General features: G+C 42.5%; 2 protein-coding genes across 4 annotated transcripts in view; both read right to left on the bottom strand.

The window, feature by feature from the left end:
• Positions 1-7624, bottom strand: part of LOC121506705 (RNA-binding protein 39-like) — a 35378-nt gene extending 27754 nt beyond the window's left edge. Inside the window, exons 1-2 of the mRNA XM_041782557.1 lie at positions 7507-7624; positions 5997-6059 (exon numbers count right to left, since the gene is read on the bottom strand). Coding sequence (XP_041638491.1) covers positions 5997-6047 — 51 coding nt within the window. The 5' untranslated portion in view covers positions 6048-6059; positions 7507-7624. The remainder of the gene's footprint in view (positions 1-5996; positions 6060-7506) is intronic.
• A 2376-nt stretch (positions 7625-10000) lies between these two features.
• LOC121503565 (E3 ubiquitin-protein ligase TRIM39-like) lies at positions 10001-15221 on the bottom strand. 3 transcript variants are annotated; one of them, XM_041778050.1, is made up of 3 exons: positions 12770-12904; positions 11626-11776; positions 10001-11469 (listed from the first exon to the last, which is right to left on the bottom strand). In XM_041778050.1, exons 1-3 carry the CDS (start codon positions 12778-12780, stop codon positions 10363-10365), a joined length of 1269 nt encoding a protein of 422 aa, XP_041633984.1. In that variant the 5' UTR covers positions 12781-12904; the 3' UTR covers positions 10001-10362. The 3 variants fall into 3 exon arrangements, with proteins under 3 accessions (XP_041633984.1, XP_041633977.1, XP_041633970.1); XM_041778043.1 differs by lacking the exon at positions 12770-12904 and adding an exon at positions 14268-15221 and having other exon boundaries at positions 10001-11776; XM_041778036.1 differs by having other exon boundaries at positions 10001-11776.
• Between the last annotated feature and the right edge of the window lie 1153 nt (positions 15222-16374).

Genomic DNA, 16374 nt, shown 5'->3' with positions numbered 1-16374 from the left:
GTACCTTCTGTAAATGGACTGACTAAGAGCATCGTCTCCTTCAGTCGCAGCGGTGTGAACTAAAATGCAGTGTTGAGTTTCACCTTCTCTTGTCTTGAATCTTTGGTCTGAACTATATTAGTAGTTATTATGGATTTTAACACCATGATTATAGCGAGAAACAAAATCATGGTTGATGTAATTTAATTTTAAGATCATTATAATTACTTTGCATTCTTTCCAAAATCTATAAAATCACATAAACATGATTTAAACGTTCATTTCAATGGTCTTTTTGTTGTCTAAAAATGTGATGAATACATTAAAATAACATTTCCTTTTGAATTGGAGCTATTAACGAGTTGATTTTTGTCCTTAAAGTATTTTCATTTATTTGAGACTAGGATTTACTTCTTTGCGCCCCCAGCTGAAAATTTTATCATGTAGATAATAAACTTAAGTGTTACTGTCACCAAACATCATGCTAATTTTCATGGTTGATCTACTCTAACAAAAGGCCTGAGAGAATCACTGTAAAACTGAGTAACATTTGTTTTAGGTTATAATGAAACTGCTTTAAATGTAGATGCTAGCATGTTTCCTGCAGTGTTTTTGGTGAGTTACAGAAATTAAGCTCTGTGTTATAGTGTAGGAAGCCTTCATGTTCTTGATGTTATCCAGAGTTTCAGATTGTGTTTATTAACCTACCATGTTTAAAGTCCCTGAGACATGAAACTCAAACTTTGTCTCTTAACACACGAGATAAATTGGAATGAGGCTGCTGTAAACATGCGAGACGCTGAGATCTGTGACTGAATTTTGGATTTAGAAAGTGAGAAAGTTGTTCACTTCTTTCCTGGCTGTGTTTGAGCAGGGCCAATATAGGAGTCCATGACATCAGCAGTATTGATTGGGAATAACTCCGCCCCCTAACGCTACAACGATCTAAAATCCCAGTGCAGTTCCTCTCAGTCCAGTCTGTTGTTAGCTGATGTCACTGCCTTTACTGAAAGTTAACAGCCAGCTTCATGCTGTGTTTTTGTTCATTGTGAGGTAAATTTACCAAATCCATCAGCCACGGTGGTCTATGGATCTTTAAAAGCATCAGAAGAAGAGATTTGTACCAGAAAACAGTAAATTTAATCCTCGACTTCTGTCTGTGCTCTGGCACAGACTCAGGAAGCTGCGCTCTAATACGTAGCATTTGTTTATTTGAGAGGATCATATGTCTCCTGAGTGGGCGTGGCTTCAGCTCATTCAACAGACACGCCCACACCATCCTGGAGCAGATTTTACTGCCTCATTTTTCATGATTTTGAAGCTGAATTTAATAAACACAGATGTTTTTCATGACTCAGATTTAGCCTGGAGGTTCATAACACAGAGACCTGCCACACAATTATTATTATATTATTATTATATTATAATTATCATCACTTTACAGGGACTTTAATGTTTCCACGCCAGGAGGAAACGCTGATGGTGTGATGCTCTGCAGAGGACTGAGGAGTCTTCCACTGACTAACTCCCTTCACTGCTGTTTGTTCATGTTATAGTTAACACCAAACACTAGGATACTGCTGGCACCTTTAGATTTACTGACCAACTCAACATGTAATTAGGTCACTTTTTGCTAACATATATATATATCCCTTGGTTATTGTGTAATGGCTGGCTGTTGACACTTATTTCATCCAGATTTAATGGGGGAGGCTCCATCGTACAGACTTTCACTGCCTGGTCTCTCTGCTACACTAAAGCTAATGTATCACAGACTACTACAGTAGAGTTTAGACAGTAAGAAGGAATTTGTGAGTGAGTTTTGATAACTAAAAATAAAGGCATTCCCAGCTCTGGGTACCAGTGGATTTACATGTCTGTTGTTGTATCAAACATTTGATATTGATATCATATTTTTAATCATATCAAAGTTTAAAATTCTGGTATCCTTCTCCTAAGTGGCTGTCTTATAAATGGACGGCATTTTTCAAAGCTCTGGCTCCTTTGATAGCATCAGTTATTTATATCACAGATGTAGCTTCATAATACAGAGTATCATTAGGTATCAGACATTTCTACAACCCTAGCTCTAACCCTGACCTGCACTTTGTTTAAGCCTGATTTTGAACCTGCTTCAGTTTCTCCTCAGCTCCCTGTCTTTGTCTGTCTGCTTCACTCCTGAGATGGAGAGTTGTCCTCATGCTAAGCTAATGGCTAACTGTGATCCTGAGTTGTCCTCATGCTAAGCTAATGGCTAACTGTGATCCTGAGTTGTCCTCATGCTAAGCTAATGGCTAACTGTGATCCCGAGTTGTCCTTATGCTAAGCTAACAGCTAACTGTGATCCCGAGTTGTCCTTATGCTAAGCTAACGGCTAACTGTGATCCTGAGTTGTCCTTATGCTAAGCTAACGGCTAACTGTGATCCTGAGTTGTCCTCATGCTAAGCTAACGGCTAACTGTGATCCTGAGTTGTCCTTATGCTAAGCTAACGGCTAACTGTGATCCTGAGTTGTCCTCATGCTAAGCTAACGGCTAACTGTGATCCTGAGTTGTCCTCATGCTAAGCTAACGGCTAACTGTGATCCTGCGTTGTCCTCATGCTAAGCTAACGGCTAACTGTGATCCTGAGTTGTCCTTATGCTAAGCTAACGGCTAACTGTGATCCTGAGTTGTCCTCATGCTAAGCTAACGGCTAACTGTGATCGTGAGTTGTCCTTATGCTAAGGGCTAACTGTGATCCTGAGTTGTCCTTATGCTAAGCTAACGGCTAACTGTGATCCTGAGTTGTCCTTATGCTAAGCTAACGGCTAACTGTGATCCTGAGTTGTCCTCATGCTAAGCTAACGGCTAACTGTGATCCTGAGTTGTCCTTATGCTAAGCTAACGGCTAACTGTGATCCTGAGTTGTCCTTATGCTAAGCTAACGGCTAACTGTGATCCTGAGTTGTCCTCATGCTAAGCTAACGGCTAACTGTGATCCTGAGTTAACCTTATGCTAAGCTAACAGCTAACTGTGATGCCGAGTTGTCCTCATGCTAAGCTAACAGCTAACTGTGATGCCGAGTTGTCCTCATGCTAAGCTAATGGCTAACTGTGATCCCGAGTTGTCCTTATGCTAAGCTAACAGCTAACTGTGATCCCGAGTTGTCCTCATGCTAAGTTAACGGCTAACTGTGATCCTGAGTTGTCCTTATGCTAAGCTAACGGCTAACTGTGATCCTGAGTTGTCCTCATGCTAAGCTAACGGCTAACTGTGATCCTGAGTTGTCCTTATGCTAAGCTAACGGCTAACTGTGATCCTGAGTTGTCCTCATGCTAAGCTAATGGCTAACTGTGATCCTGAGTTGTCCTTATGCTAAGCTAACGGCTAACTGTGATCCTGAGTTGTCCTTATGCTAAGCTAACGGCTAACTGTGATCCTGAGTTGTCCTTATGCTAAGCTAACGGCTAACTGTGATCCTGAGTTGTCCTTATGCTAAGCTAACGGCTAACTGTGATCCTGAGTTGTCCTTATGCTAAGCTAACGGCTAACTGTGATCCTGAGTTGTCCTTATGCTAAGCTAACGGCTAACTGTGATCCTGAGTTGTCCTTATGCTAAGCTAACGGCTAACTGTGATGCTGAGTTGTCCTTATGCTAAGCTAACGGCTAACTGTGATGCTGAGTTGTCCTTATGCTAAGCTAACGGCTAACTGTGATCCTGAGTTGTCCTTATGCTAAGCTAACGGCTAACTGTGATCCTGAGTTGTCCTCATGCTAAGCTAACGGCTAACTGTGATCCTGAGTTGTCCTTATGCTAAGCTAACGGCTAACTGTGATGCCGAGTTGTCCTCATGCTAAGCTAACGGCTAACTGTGATCCTGAGTTGTCCTCATGCTAAGCTAATGGCTAACTGTGATCCTGAGTTGTCCTTATGCTAAGCTAACGGCTAACTGTGATCCTGAGTTGTCCTCATGCTAAGCTAACGGCTAACTGTGATCCTGAGTTGTCCTTATGCTAAGCTAATGGCTAGCCGTATGCTAAGCTAACGGCTAACTGTGATCCTGAGTTGTCCTTATGCTAAGCTAACGGCTAACTGTGATCCTGAGTTGTCCTTATGCTAAGCTAATGGCTAACTGTGATGCTGAGTTGTCCTTATGCTAAGCTAACGGCTAACTGTGATGCCGCCTTCTCTTAATTGTCTGGTCAGTAAAAATCTGCTGCTCCCCGCTAACACTGTATCTCCCAGAATCCTGTGCTGCTCCATATCAGGGGTGGGCGGGGGTTAGGCCAAAACCAGGTGACACATTTACTGAGGGAACCACAGTCACGTTACCATGGGGACCACAGAACAGCAATGCATGATGGGGGCATTTTACTACCTTCATGTTTGTGACAGATCACACTGGCATTCAGGGGAGTAGAGGTGAGAAATCGTTAGGCAAGTCTACAAAGAGAGATAGATGGGCATTTATTCATGACAGTCTATAAAGGAAGGCCATGATCATCATCATCATCATCATCATCATCGCCAGCCTGACTCTACTGCTCAGACAGAAAACACTCCAGGCTGCTGTGAACATAAACTGATTGGTGCTTTGGAAGCTGAAGACCGGCTCTTGTTACTGAGACGCTTCTCTATAAAGAGCCACAGTTCTCATGACTGAGCGAGGCTGGATGGACATAAATAAAGACTGAGTTTTAGTTTTCCTGCAGACTACAGCAGATCACGCCAGTACGAGTTGCATCTACTTAACTAGTCCGATCCAGATTAGAGCGTCCCAGACCACCTACTGCAGGGGTGTCAAACTCAACTACAAGGAGCTGGATTCTGAATTAAGGTCTGACCTGAGGGCCTAACAGGGTCCACTTTAAACTGTCAACCTCAATTTTCACCAGTAATAAATTATAGGGGAAAAAATTAGCAATGTTGATAAATGATTTTGAGATTTAAAAAGTCGAAATGATAAGTTAAAAGGCTCCAAATCTGTTAAAATAATGCTTTTAAAAGGCAAAAATATAGATGAAAGAAAGTCAAAATCAGGTTTTGGGGCAAAAATATGACTTAAAATGTAAACTGGTGCCCCTAACAGGTCAAAATATGAGATAAAAGTCAAAATTAAAAATTGAAAATGATCAAAGGATTAGATTAAAAAGTCAAAATAATCAACTGAAAAGGTCAAAATTTGAGATAAGTGAAAATAATAAATTGACAGATTTAAGTATGACACAAAAAGTCAAAATAAAAAATTGAAAATGGTCAAAATATAAATAAAAGTCCAAATAATAGATTGAAGTCATAATTGTCCAATGCAAAATTGAAAATATGAAATTAAAACACAAATGAATTTGATTTTCCACATTTCTTTTGATCCAGTTATTTTTACTCTTTTTCTTTAAGACTTAAGGATATTTCATATCGAGGTTAAATTTACATTAATTTTACAGGAGGAAATCTGCAGACCTCATATTTTAGAGCCGGCTATAATGAGAATATGATATGACCTTGCGGCCCGGGTATAACTGAACCACGAGCCGGATTTGGCCCCCAGGCCTTTAGTTTAACACCGCTGACCTACTGGATACCAAACCACGCTCAGTATGCATGAAGGTAGGTACCGTTACAGTAACTTTACTGACTCTGTGGCTTAGTCTGACTGGATGTGGTCAGAGATAGCTCTCTAACACAGCGTATTTAACATGACTGCCGAGAGGAAGGGCTGTGCTGATTGTATGTTACGTCCACATCGTGTACACCTGCCTGAGTGCATGCAGGAGCAAACCTGTACGGCTCACACTGGACTGAGGGTCAGACTTGCTGAGGTGCCGTAGAGCCTCACGAGTGTGTCCTTCAGCAGAGTAAGCCTGTGTGTGCTGTAGCACGTGTTTCTGTCAGTGGCTGGTGAATCTGCTAAGCTAATGGACACACAGGTGGCTAAATTAGCATCTCTATTACAGCCAGGTATTTCTCTGGGGACCTGGAGCAGTAGAGTTAGGCTGACAGGCTCAGAGACACGGAAGACAAACAGATCCTCACCTTCCTGTACGGAGCCTCCAGCATGGCCTCGATGTCCAGGTCTTCTGCCATCCTGCTGCTGGTCTGCACACACACCCACACACACACACACACATTTAGCTAGGCTTGTTATCTTCCTGGAAGTTCACATTTTGATGTGACTCTGTATTTAAAACTTTGATGTCTGCATGTCAGTGTATGTTGGGGCTGTGTACACTGCACTAAAGCCCACAGCAAATAGCTTCTCAGGGACAATAAAGAATATCAGTCAGCAATATCAGTATCTTTTTAAAGAACGCAGCAGCTAAAATAGAGATCCCTAGCACCATACTTCCTGTTTTAAGCAGCAGATATTGCAGACAAACTCCTGCACTCCTCTACAAAAGTCACTCTGCCAGAACACACACCTCAGCCAGGCTCTTCTACAGCCATCCCAGAAAGATGCAGTCAGCTAGGACTAGGGTTTAACCTAGTCTCGCTGCATCCCCAGTAATCCTCATCATTTTACAGCATGATCTAAACCTCTCATTATTTGAGCTGGTATGTGAAGTTAAAGCCGGTTTGAATATTTTCCATGAATGAGGATGAGATCAGTGGAACAGACTGAGGTTCAGAGCTCTGCTCCTGCAGAAGGCCTCATGTCAGTGGGATCTGGTCTACGTAGAGCTTTGTAAAAGAAGACCGAAGACAGCGGGGAGGATGGATCAGGTTGTAGAGGCTCTGACTGAAGGCTCTGTGACCCAGTCTTTCGCTGATCTTTGGTTGTGATTGTTGAGATTTTTGTGTGTTTGTGGCTTCGTTAAACATCTGTCTGTGCCAGGACCCTGTAAATGAGATCCCTAATCTCAGCGAGGTGAAATACGGGTAAATGAAATAAAACTGACTACTAAATAAAACCTGCAATATCTAATGAAAATGAGCTTTCACTGGTTTATCAGGTATTCACATTTCACCCTGGTATCAGGGAGAACTTCAGCTGTTCTGTGGCGACCTGCCAGTCACTCCAGGTATTTAAGGTGAACAGCAGAGGCTTGTTTTAGTATTAGAGACAGCGCATTAAGAAAGGTGGAGGTACGGCTGTTCACAGACAGCCAACAGCTGCTCTAGAGCCGGTGACCGACATACCGCACCTTACTCTCTATGGCTCTGACACACCTGGACAGGTGATTCCTGACGGCTGGGACTCCAAAACAACCAAAGAACTCGGAGGCTACATTAGCTCTTAGCCGCTCTGCTAACAGTACCCTAACAACCTCCACCCAGCCACCGTTAACCATCACCGGGTGTCTCCGTAGTGGGTGACCGCCGTGCGTTAACCTGTCTGTCTGTGACAGGTTAAAGGTTAAAGGTTAACCTGTCTGTCTGTGACAGGTTAACGGGCAGCGGCTAGCTCTGAGGGCTAACCAGTTAGCTCAGTGAAGTAGCTACCCATATCCGAACAGGCCTCGCGGTGTTTCCCCAGGAACTCCCGCCACTCTACCGACTATAAACCGACTCTGTGGCGGTAACCGGGGGTAGAGAGGGGTTTTACCTGGGCTGACAGCGATTCAAAGGGGGAAATGAAGCGGACGGCCGCTCTGCCCGGGGAATCGTTGCCCTCTTGAAGGGAAGCTGCGCTTTAAATGGGGTTTTAAGGGAGCCGGTGTAATCTCGCGAGAAAGACCTTCCGCGAGATCATAACAGACATCACTACTAACGATTCAATGAAACACATGACAGACACGAAATAAAGCTCAGAGATTTTTAGGTAGCTAATGCAGATTACTCAACAGTCATCAGTGGTGGGCAACAGGCGGTCCGGGGGCCAAATGCGGCCCTCAAGTTAATTTCAAATATCATGAATATATTATGTTATACCTCTAATTAAACTGTATTTTCTGTAACTATAACATGCTGAAATGTTAGTCTGTTGTTGACATACCTTAAACCCACCAGAGTCTCTCACACCGTCCTTCATCTACTGCTCACCCCTCATATATCTAAGAAGTCTAGCTCCTATATCGTTTTATGTGTATTCCTGTTATCTAATTATCATTTCAACATAAAGCACCTCCAGCACTTGAATTATCCCTCTGAGGATCGATGAAAGATCATTTTATCTCTTGGCTGGAAAACTACCAAACAATGCCAGTGCCCCTGTATTTTAAATACACACATTTTACACACATGTTGGATCTCTGTCCTCTGCACTGAAAATAAATCAGACACCATGTTTGTGGACCAGCACACTGAAATACGGACTTGTTTTTGCTTCTTCCATTTAACAAACACTGCCAAACTAACATTGTGTCTGAATTAGAAATGTTCATTCATGCTCTTATAATAATAATAATAATAATAAATGTTATTTATAACTTTACATTTATACTCTGCTTAAATTATGTGATTCCCTTTGAGGATAGCTGTCCAAACAGCAGACAGTTCCCCCAGAACTCGCCTGTTGTCCTTGTGCTGGTTCTGGCGTTCAGTTAGGAGGATATTATTGAATATTTGGGGCCCACATCTGGCCAATCAGAGAGCACTGCAGACAGGAAATGAGGTGATCCTGTGGGGAGTAGAGGCAGAGCCAGAGGAGAGGACACTCCTCACAGCAGAGCCAAAGTGGCGATTCCAGGAATAAAACAGATAATCAGCTGATTCTCAGCCCTGATGGCGGCTGGGCTGATAGTCAGAAGACGTCTACCTTCTCTGTTTCCCTAACCCACTGATTCTGTTCACATTTAACACAACGCCACAGGGTTCCAGTACCAGGATGAACGTTCTGTTCTAACTAGGGCTGGGAAATTCATCACAAATGAGATTAAATCACAATATGGCCTGCTGCAACTTTCATATGGCAGAAGGGGAAATATTTCTTTAACCCAGTGGTTCCCAAACTCTTTCTGTCGGCAGATAAAAATATCTTCAAGCCCCCCCCGTATGTAGCCCTCATGTATGTACACACATAAAAACACTTAAATACATGACAAATACACCACATTAACAATTTTTGCTAAATAAATCCTTTTTTTTTTTTTTTTTAGAATTTACCAAACCTAAAAAATCTGAGTTTTAAAAACTTGACTCTGAAGATGGACAATTCCCTGAAAATAAGAACTAAATGAACATCTTAAAGATTCATAAACCCAGTCCTGCAATCACATCAGTGGAAACTGTGGGCTTATTGGTGCTTCAGATCTGTCAGACCTCAGATGCAGCTATCAGACTGGCACTCTCAGTTCATTATTAATGTCCAGTTCTGATCTGATTTTGTACTGTAGAGGCATCGGCCTTCTGCAGCATCCTCACGCAGGTAAGACGATGCAAAAGGACAACAGTGTGGCGAAGGCTCTCGGGCCTAGCTACTACTCCTCCTTTTCCACTTCAGTCCAAACTGCTGCCAATGTGGTGGACTTGAACTGCAATAATATGGATGACTCTGAGGAGACTTCAGTAAACTTCTCTTCTACAGGGCTGAAGTCATCAGCTGGTGCTGCTTAGCCTGGCCTTGCTGCGCCCCCCGTTATGATCCCCTGGGGGGGCCCACGGCCCACGGCCCACTCGGGAACCACTGATTAAACCTGAAATTTGTGACAAAATACCAGTTTAAACGTTTTTTTGCAGCAGGGACGTTATACATTACATATCATTAAATCCTTTTAGTGGCATAATTTTAGAACAGTGTACAGAAAAATCACATTTTCCTCATTTGTGCATGTTTTTCTTGTTAAATATGAGAATGACGCTAAAATGATCATTCCCTTTAATACAACGGTTCATATCCAATCTGCAAAATGAGTCAAAATCATCACAGTTAGAGTTTTTCACAATTGTCCAGCCCTAGTTTAATCTGATATTGTGTTGGTTATAGTATAGGATAAATTTTTACTTGTTTTGTTGGAAAACACGTGAGATGAGGAACTTAAGAAATAATCGCATATTAAATCGCAATATAAGGTCAAAAAAACTGCAATTAGATTTTTCTCCTAAATGGTTCAGCCGTAGTCCTAGATCATTATTGTCATCACATAAAACTGAAACAAAACTTCTTAACAAACTTCACATTTATTTATCAGCGACTCTCCCGCTACTCTGAAACAAATCTGCATTTATGCCCCCAGTAGACAGACCATGTAAACTTTTACATTCAGTAAGATAAAAAACAACTTAAGGCACTTGTTTCTCAAACAGTCATCAAACAGAACCCTTACTGTGATCGTCAGTATCAGAAGCCTCTGGAAAGAAAACCTGACCTTTAGATCTAACAGAGAATCCTGGACTATAAATACGCGGAAGGCCGTCAAACGTTTCTCCTTCTGAGCTCGCTCTGACTGCCAAACCTAAAAGTCAAAGATGCTAAAACTCTAACGTTCACACACGTGTGCATAAATAAAGAGACACCGTCCAGTCAAAGGGTCCCGCGGCGGTGCTCGGGTGTCACTGAGATCCTGGACTGGAGGATCTTCAGAGGGAGTTTATCCAGAATGCTGACGTAAGGAAACATCCTCTCAGTGAACGTGTGCGTGAAGGTGTGGATGTGCGTGTTCGTATCCAGATCAGAGAACAACAGCTCCCCTCGGTCCCAGACCAGACTCACTCGGACCCTCTCCAGCTGCGTCTGGACTACAGGATGGGTGGGGGGAGACGATGGCGAGCGGGCTGAGTATACGCCTCCAAGACACTCGATTCTCCAGAATCCAAACGGGAGGTTTCCCTTTCTCTCAGCAGACTGGGCTAAGACACCCAGGCACCAGTACCTGCTGTCTCCAACCTCAACGTCCCAGCTGTGAGTCCCGGACTGAAAGCCTTCAGAGCCCAGGACGGAGTGACGGAAAGGGTTAAACCTCTCTGGGTTACTGGGGAGCTGCTGCATCTCCTCCCGCCTCACAGAAGTCAGGTCTGCAGATAAGACCACTTGGGTTCCAGCGGTGTTCGGGTCAAGAATGACCGGAGAGTAGGAGACCAGGTCCTTCATGTTCCTCCAGACCTGGAAGCCCAGGTTGCCCAGGTGCTTGGCCTGGTCTATCAGAGCCCCTGAGGGGGGCCGTGGGTCCTCCAGCAGGGGGTGCTGTTGGACTCTTTCCACCAAAGCTTCGTAGTTGTGCAGGAAGGAGACGACTTCAGATCCCAGCTCGTCCTCTGCCTCTCTGATGGTCTGGGACAGAGCCGTTATCTCTCTCTTTAGAACCTCCACCTGCTCCCGGATCCTTCGACTCTTCTGCTCCTCTTCCTCCCTCAGCTGACACAGCCTGACCCTCTCTTCCTCAGCGAGAAACGTGTGAAACTTCTGAAACTGTTCTTTAATCTGTCTCTCTGTTTGCTGAGTCTGAGTCTTGATGTGTTCTGCGATCAGTTCAAAGTCTGCTCTGACATTTTTTAGACTCTGTAGCTTCTCTCTGAGGGGCTCCAGAGTTTCCTCCACCTCCACTCTGTGGATCTGAGCTATGTCATCAATGGGCCTGAACGTGTGGTTGGTGTGCTTCTCCGAGTCTCTGCAGATGAGACAGACCGGCTCCTGATGGTCCAGACAGAACAGACAGAGTTTTTCAGTGTGCAGACTACAAACACCGTCTGAGACTCTCTGGTCTCGTTCCAGTAAGAAGGCCTCACAGAGGTTCTTTAAAACCAGGCTCACTGGAGGGTTTTTGTTAGAGGAGATGGTCTTACACACCGGACACTCCCGGGACTTCTTCTGTCGCCACCAGCTCTGCTGACAGTCTTTACAGAAACTGTGGCTGCAGGGTAGAACCACCGGATCTCTGAAGATGTCCTGGCAGACCGGACAGCAGAGGTCTCCGCCCGATATGAACGCCATTTTAGCTCTGAAACAGAAAAAAAAGACCAGAAGAGAGGAATGATAGAGTCAGAATGCTGAAGGAGAGGGTGAAGGTTTAATACAGCCAGAGAGTGACGGGAGACAGTCCAGACTTTAGGGAAAATAAATCTGAATACTGAGAATAACTGCAGAAATATACAAACTTAAATATGTGAGAAAACAGTCAAAGGAGGGGTTAGAATGTGGACAAAAGTCGAAATATTAAACATGCAATACAAGAAGAAATGTGAAAAGACTACATGCAAAGAGAATTAAGCTGAAATCAGGGGAAATACAGACTTTCTGAAAAAAAAAGCAAAAATAAGTTTATAAGGGTTGAAATTAGGGCTGTGCAATTAATCGAAAATGAGATTAAATCGCAATATGGTCTGCCGCATTTTTCAAATCGCAGAGGGTGCAATATTTCTTTGACCTGATATTTGTGTCAAGATACCAGTTCTGAACTGTTTTTTTGCAGCAGAGATGCTATGCATGACATATCATACAATCTTTAAAGAGCCAATGTTTTTCAGAATAGTCTGTTTAAAACCCCTACCTTCATTTCTGTACATTTACTTATCAAATATGAGAACGACAGAAACCCTTCAATGCAACAATTATGTCCATTCTGCCATACGAGTCCAAACCATCAGAATTAGATGTTTTTGAATAATTTTTCAGCCCATGTTTAGGAACAAAAGAGAGTTAAGGAATAATCGCATATGAAATCGCAATATTGAAGAAAAAAATTGCAATTAGAATATTTTCCAAAATTGGTCAGCCCTGGCTGAGATGGAGGAAAAAAGTCAAAATGCTGTGAAAAAAAATTAAATAGTTAAATGAAGTCACAAATGTAGGACAAAAGTCTGAAAGAAGTCAAAATGTTGAATCTAAAAAAGGGAAATGAATCCAAAAGTTGGGCTGAAAATAATCTCAACACTTTCTTTTGGGAAAAATGTAAACGTAAAATAGTTTAGGTAAGAGTGGGTTAAACACTAACCTGGCACACATCCATCTGGAAAACCTCTCATAGACGGCGTTTAGCAAAGGGCGGAGACTTTAAGAAAATCTCGGAGGGTGATTGGATGAACGTTCTGTCTGTCACATCTTTACGGGCCAATCAGAGCAACGAGACACGTGACGTAGCCGCTACCGAGGAGTAAACTCCATAGAGAACTGCATAACGGTAACCATGGCGACTGTAGACATGTCAGTACTCGACTTCTGTGGTTTTTGAAAAGAAAACAGCTCACTGCTGTTCTTTGTTCTTCTTTTAACCAAGAAATGTCGTCAACTTCTGATAAACTGGCGCTTTAGCAGCATCCACGCTGATCTCTTCCTCCATAACTGCACCAGCTCTCGCTGCTGCTTGTTTACGTCACGACTCTGCCACGCCTGAAAGTACCGCCCCTCGTCTCTGATTGGTCTTGTCACTTTCTAACCGGCCCAAACGGTTCAGACAGGAGCTTTGAAGACGGATTCACCAGAGAAACACAGAAACAGGAGAATCCATCTGCTCTGAAGGTTAACAAACACGTCTGTGAGGAGAGGAAGCACCAAAGATGAAATAAGAGCTAAAAACATGAAGCTAATGACTGATAATTGATTACTAATTATTTGATTAGTTTGAGGTTGATTTGATGAAAACAGAGGTTAGCTTTTCATTTACCACTAAGCTCAAACATTTTCATAAATCATTTAAAGGTGCAGTGTGTAATATTTAGCCTAGTAGCATTTAGCAAAACAAGCTTGGTTAAAATGAAACATAACATTTATAAGTAGATTGATCTAAATTAGTGCTGACATCTGATTAAAGATTTTTTAAATTTATGTTTTAAATTAACTCAGAATAAGCCTTTTATTCATACATAGGGAGGGTCCCCTCCAAGGACGCTGCCATCTTGGATTTTTGCATTTAGCCTGTTTCTATGGCACCATAGAGGGAACCAATAACAGTAAAGCATGGATTGATTTTTAAACTTCACTGGTTCCCACAGTTATCACCAGAGAAATGAGCATCACACTCCAGAACTGACTGTTAGATGTTGATAGTCCCATTTTTACACACTGCTCCTTTAAAAGGCTTCAAGAGTAAAAAGTGATGAAGATTAAGGTGATGGAAATAAATGTGATCTGACTCATTAAACATTAAAATACACATGAATTTAAATATTAAGACATAAAAATGTTTGTTTAGTGTTAAAATCGATAATTCTGTGATTAAATTCTCCAGTTTTCATTAGAATGCTTTAAATGTCGCGGATATTTATTATTTTTATAGCTGGAGTTTTAATCACCTACCAGCTCTGTTCTTACTTTCCTCCTTATACCGGCGGAAAGATGAAACTGAGAGGAATAAAGGAGTTTTAGTTTTGAACTTCGGGTTCTCTCTGAGATTTCAGATCTTTCCAGGAGTTCATGCTGCCGAATTCCCCTCCGTTACTTCCGGTTGTCTGTCTGAGAAACGAGAATAAAACTTTACTTTCAGTTCCTCTCACCTTCAGCAGAGTCTGCAGGTCTGAGCAGGACTCCGGGTCCGGGACTATCCGAGTCTGTTTGACCACAGAGAGAATCTAAACGTCTATTTCAGGGTCTTTGACTGTCCCAGGTAAAAACATGCTTCCTGGTTTCCTCCAGGTGTGTCGGTCCAGGTGAACGCCCTTCAGAGTCTCTAGAGAGGACTCACCTCCTCTCAGCCACCGTGTCCAAACACCACATAAGAGTTTTTAATTCCCAACGACTCACATATTTTCACTCAAAAAGTTCCGCCATGTTCCTCCTCCTCCTTCTTCTTCTCGTTTTCCCAGACTCTGGACTCTCTGCTCCACGCCGCCCCGGTGTTTGAGGAGGTTTCCCGGTATGTGGTCTGTCTGTGAGTTTGGAGGACAGAGAGATCCTTTCTGCAGCCCGAGAATGAAGCACAGATGAAGCAGAATAACCAGGAGGTTCCTCTGAGCACCGGCAGCTCTGGTCACGCCTTCTCTTCTTCTCTGAGCTCTAAAGGCCGCTGACAAACAACGAGTCAGCGCATCTCCGCCCCCTACCGGTGAACGACAACATCTACTACCTAGGAAACATGAAACATGAGGTCTGCAGATAAAAATGTAGACTTAACATCGATGATATCAGATATCCTTAAGTCATAAAAATGTGAAAAAAAAGGAAAAATAATTCGATAAATGTGGGTAAAGAAATAAGTTAGTGTTTTCATATTTCCAATTTTACATTGCACAATTATGACTTCACCCAATTATTTGGACTTTCATTTCATATTTTGACTTTGTCAATGTAATATTTCCATGTTTAATCTCATATTTTGACCCTCTCCATTTATTATTTCAACCTTTATCTCATACTTTGACCTTTTAGGAGCACCATTTCACATATGAAGTCATATTGTTGCCTTAAAAACATGATTGTGAATGTCTTTTTTAATATATTTGGCTTTTTAAAGCATTATTTTAACATCTGATTTTGTGTTTTGACCTTTTGAACTAATAAGTTTGACTTTTCATCTCAGATTTTGAGCCTTTTAACATGATTTTGACTTTAAATCTCAAAATCCGTCATCATCAGTGTTTTTCCCCATAATTTATTACTGGCTAAAATGAGGTTGAATGTTTGGTTGAATGCGGACCCTGTTGGGCCCTCAGGTCAGACCTTAACTCAGAATCCGGCCCCCTAGGGTTAGGGTCAGGGGTGCCTGAGTTTGACAGCCCTGGGTTAGAACATTAAGTTTTATCCTGCTGGTTCAAACTTGGATTTCAGTTTTTAATAGTGTTTGAAAAGGACGTCTCACACCGTTCTCAGGTGATTGGATGACTGTTCTGTCAGTCATTGATTACAGGCCAATCAAAGCAAAATGAGGAAGCAGGCATGTTCAGCTCAGGGAAAGGCATGGCTGATAGTGAAAAAAATCCAGAGCCTGAACTTTTTTCCGGGTGGGGGACGTACACATAGGAAGGCCAATAGTGACAAAAGTACTGGATCTGACTGCAACTCAGAAAGTGAGTTAAAAGAACTTTAATATGTGTAGAACCACAGATGAACGCTTCTGTTGATTCTTGTTTTTATAACGTCAAAACTCCAACCCTCCTCCTTTATCTGGGCTTGGGACCGGCAAAAATGACTCGAGATACTCTGGCAGAACTACTTTAATTTTTAGTTTTAGTTTATTATTCTGTTTACTGTTCTATTCTTCTTAGAAAGTTAGTTTTCTTATGTTTGGTTTAGTTTAAAACCTTCTGGTCCACTTAAAAGCCTGCACCAAATCCCAGTGAAACATTAACATTTTTGACCGTACCACTTATAACATGTTTATATATATATTTACATATAAAGTCTTCATTAACAGTTTTAAATTGACCAAAAAGAGAAAATAGAAAAAACAGTCATGGTCCTTCACAGCGCGGTTCATTTGCAGTCTGGACATGGAGGCGCGAGCATCTCCTGCGACTGCAGCTGAGGGGGACGCTGCGCGAGGATTGGGCCGCCTGCGAGTGCTGTTGGACGTGGAGGGGCCGCACGCCAGCACCCGCGGAGCAACAACGATGTGTGCTTTCACGTCAGAGTCTCCAAAAGTCTCCAGTAACACCTGAAAAAGTC

This window comes from Cheilinus undulatus, linkage group 3 (assembly GCF_018320785.1).
Source record: "Cheilinus undulatus linkage group 3, ASM1832078v1, whole genome shotgun sequence".
NCBI classification, from domain to species: Eukaryota; Metazoa; Chordata; class Actinopteri; order Labriformes; family Labridae; genus Cheilinus; species Cheilinus undulatus.
Note: the sequence above shows the minus strand (reverse complement) of the source record. Positions and strands in the feature narration are given on the sequence as shown.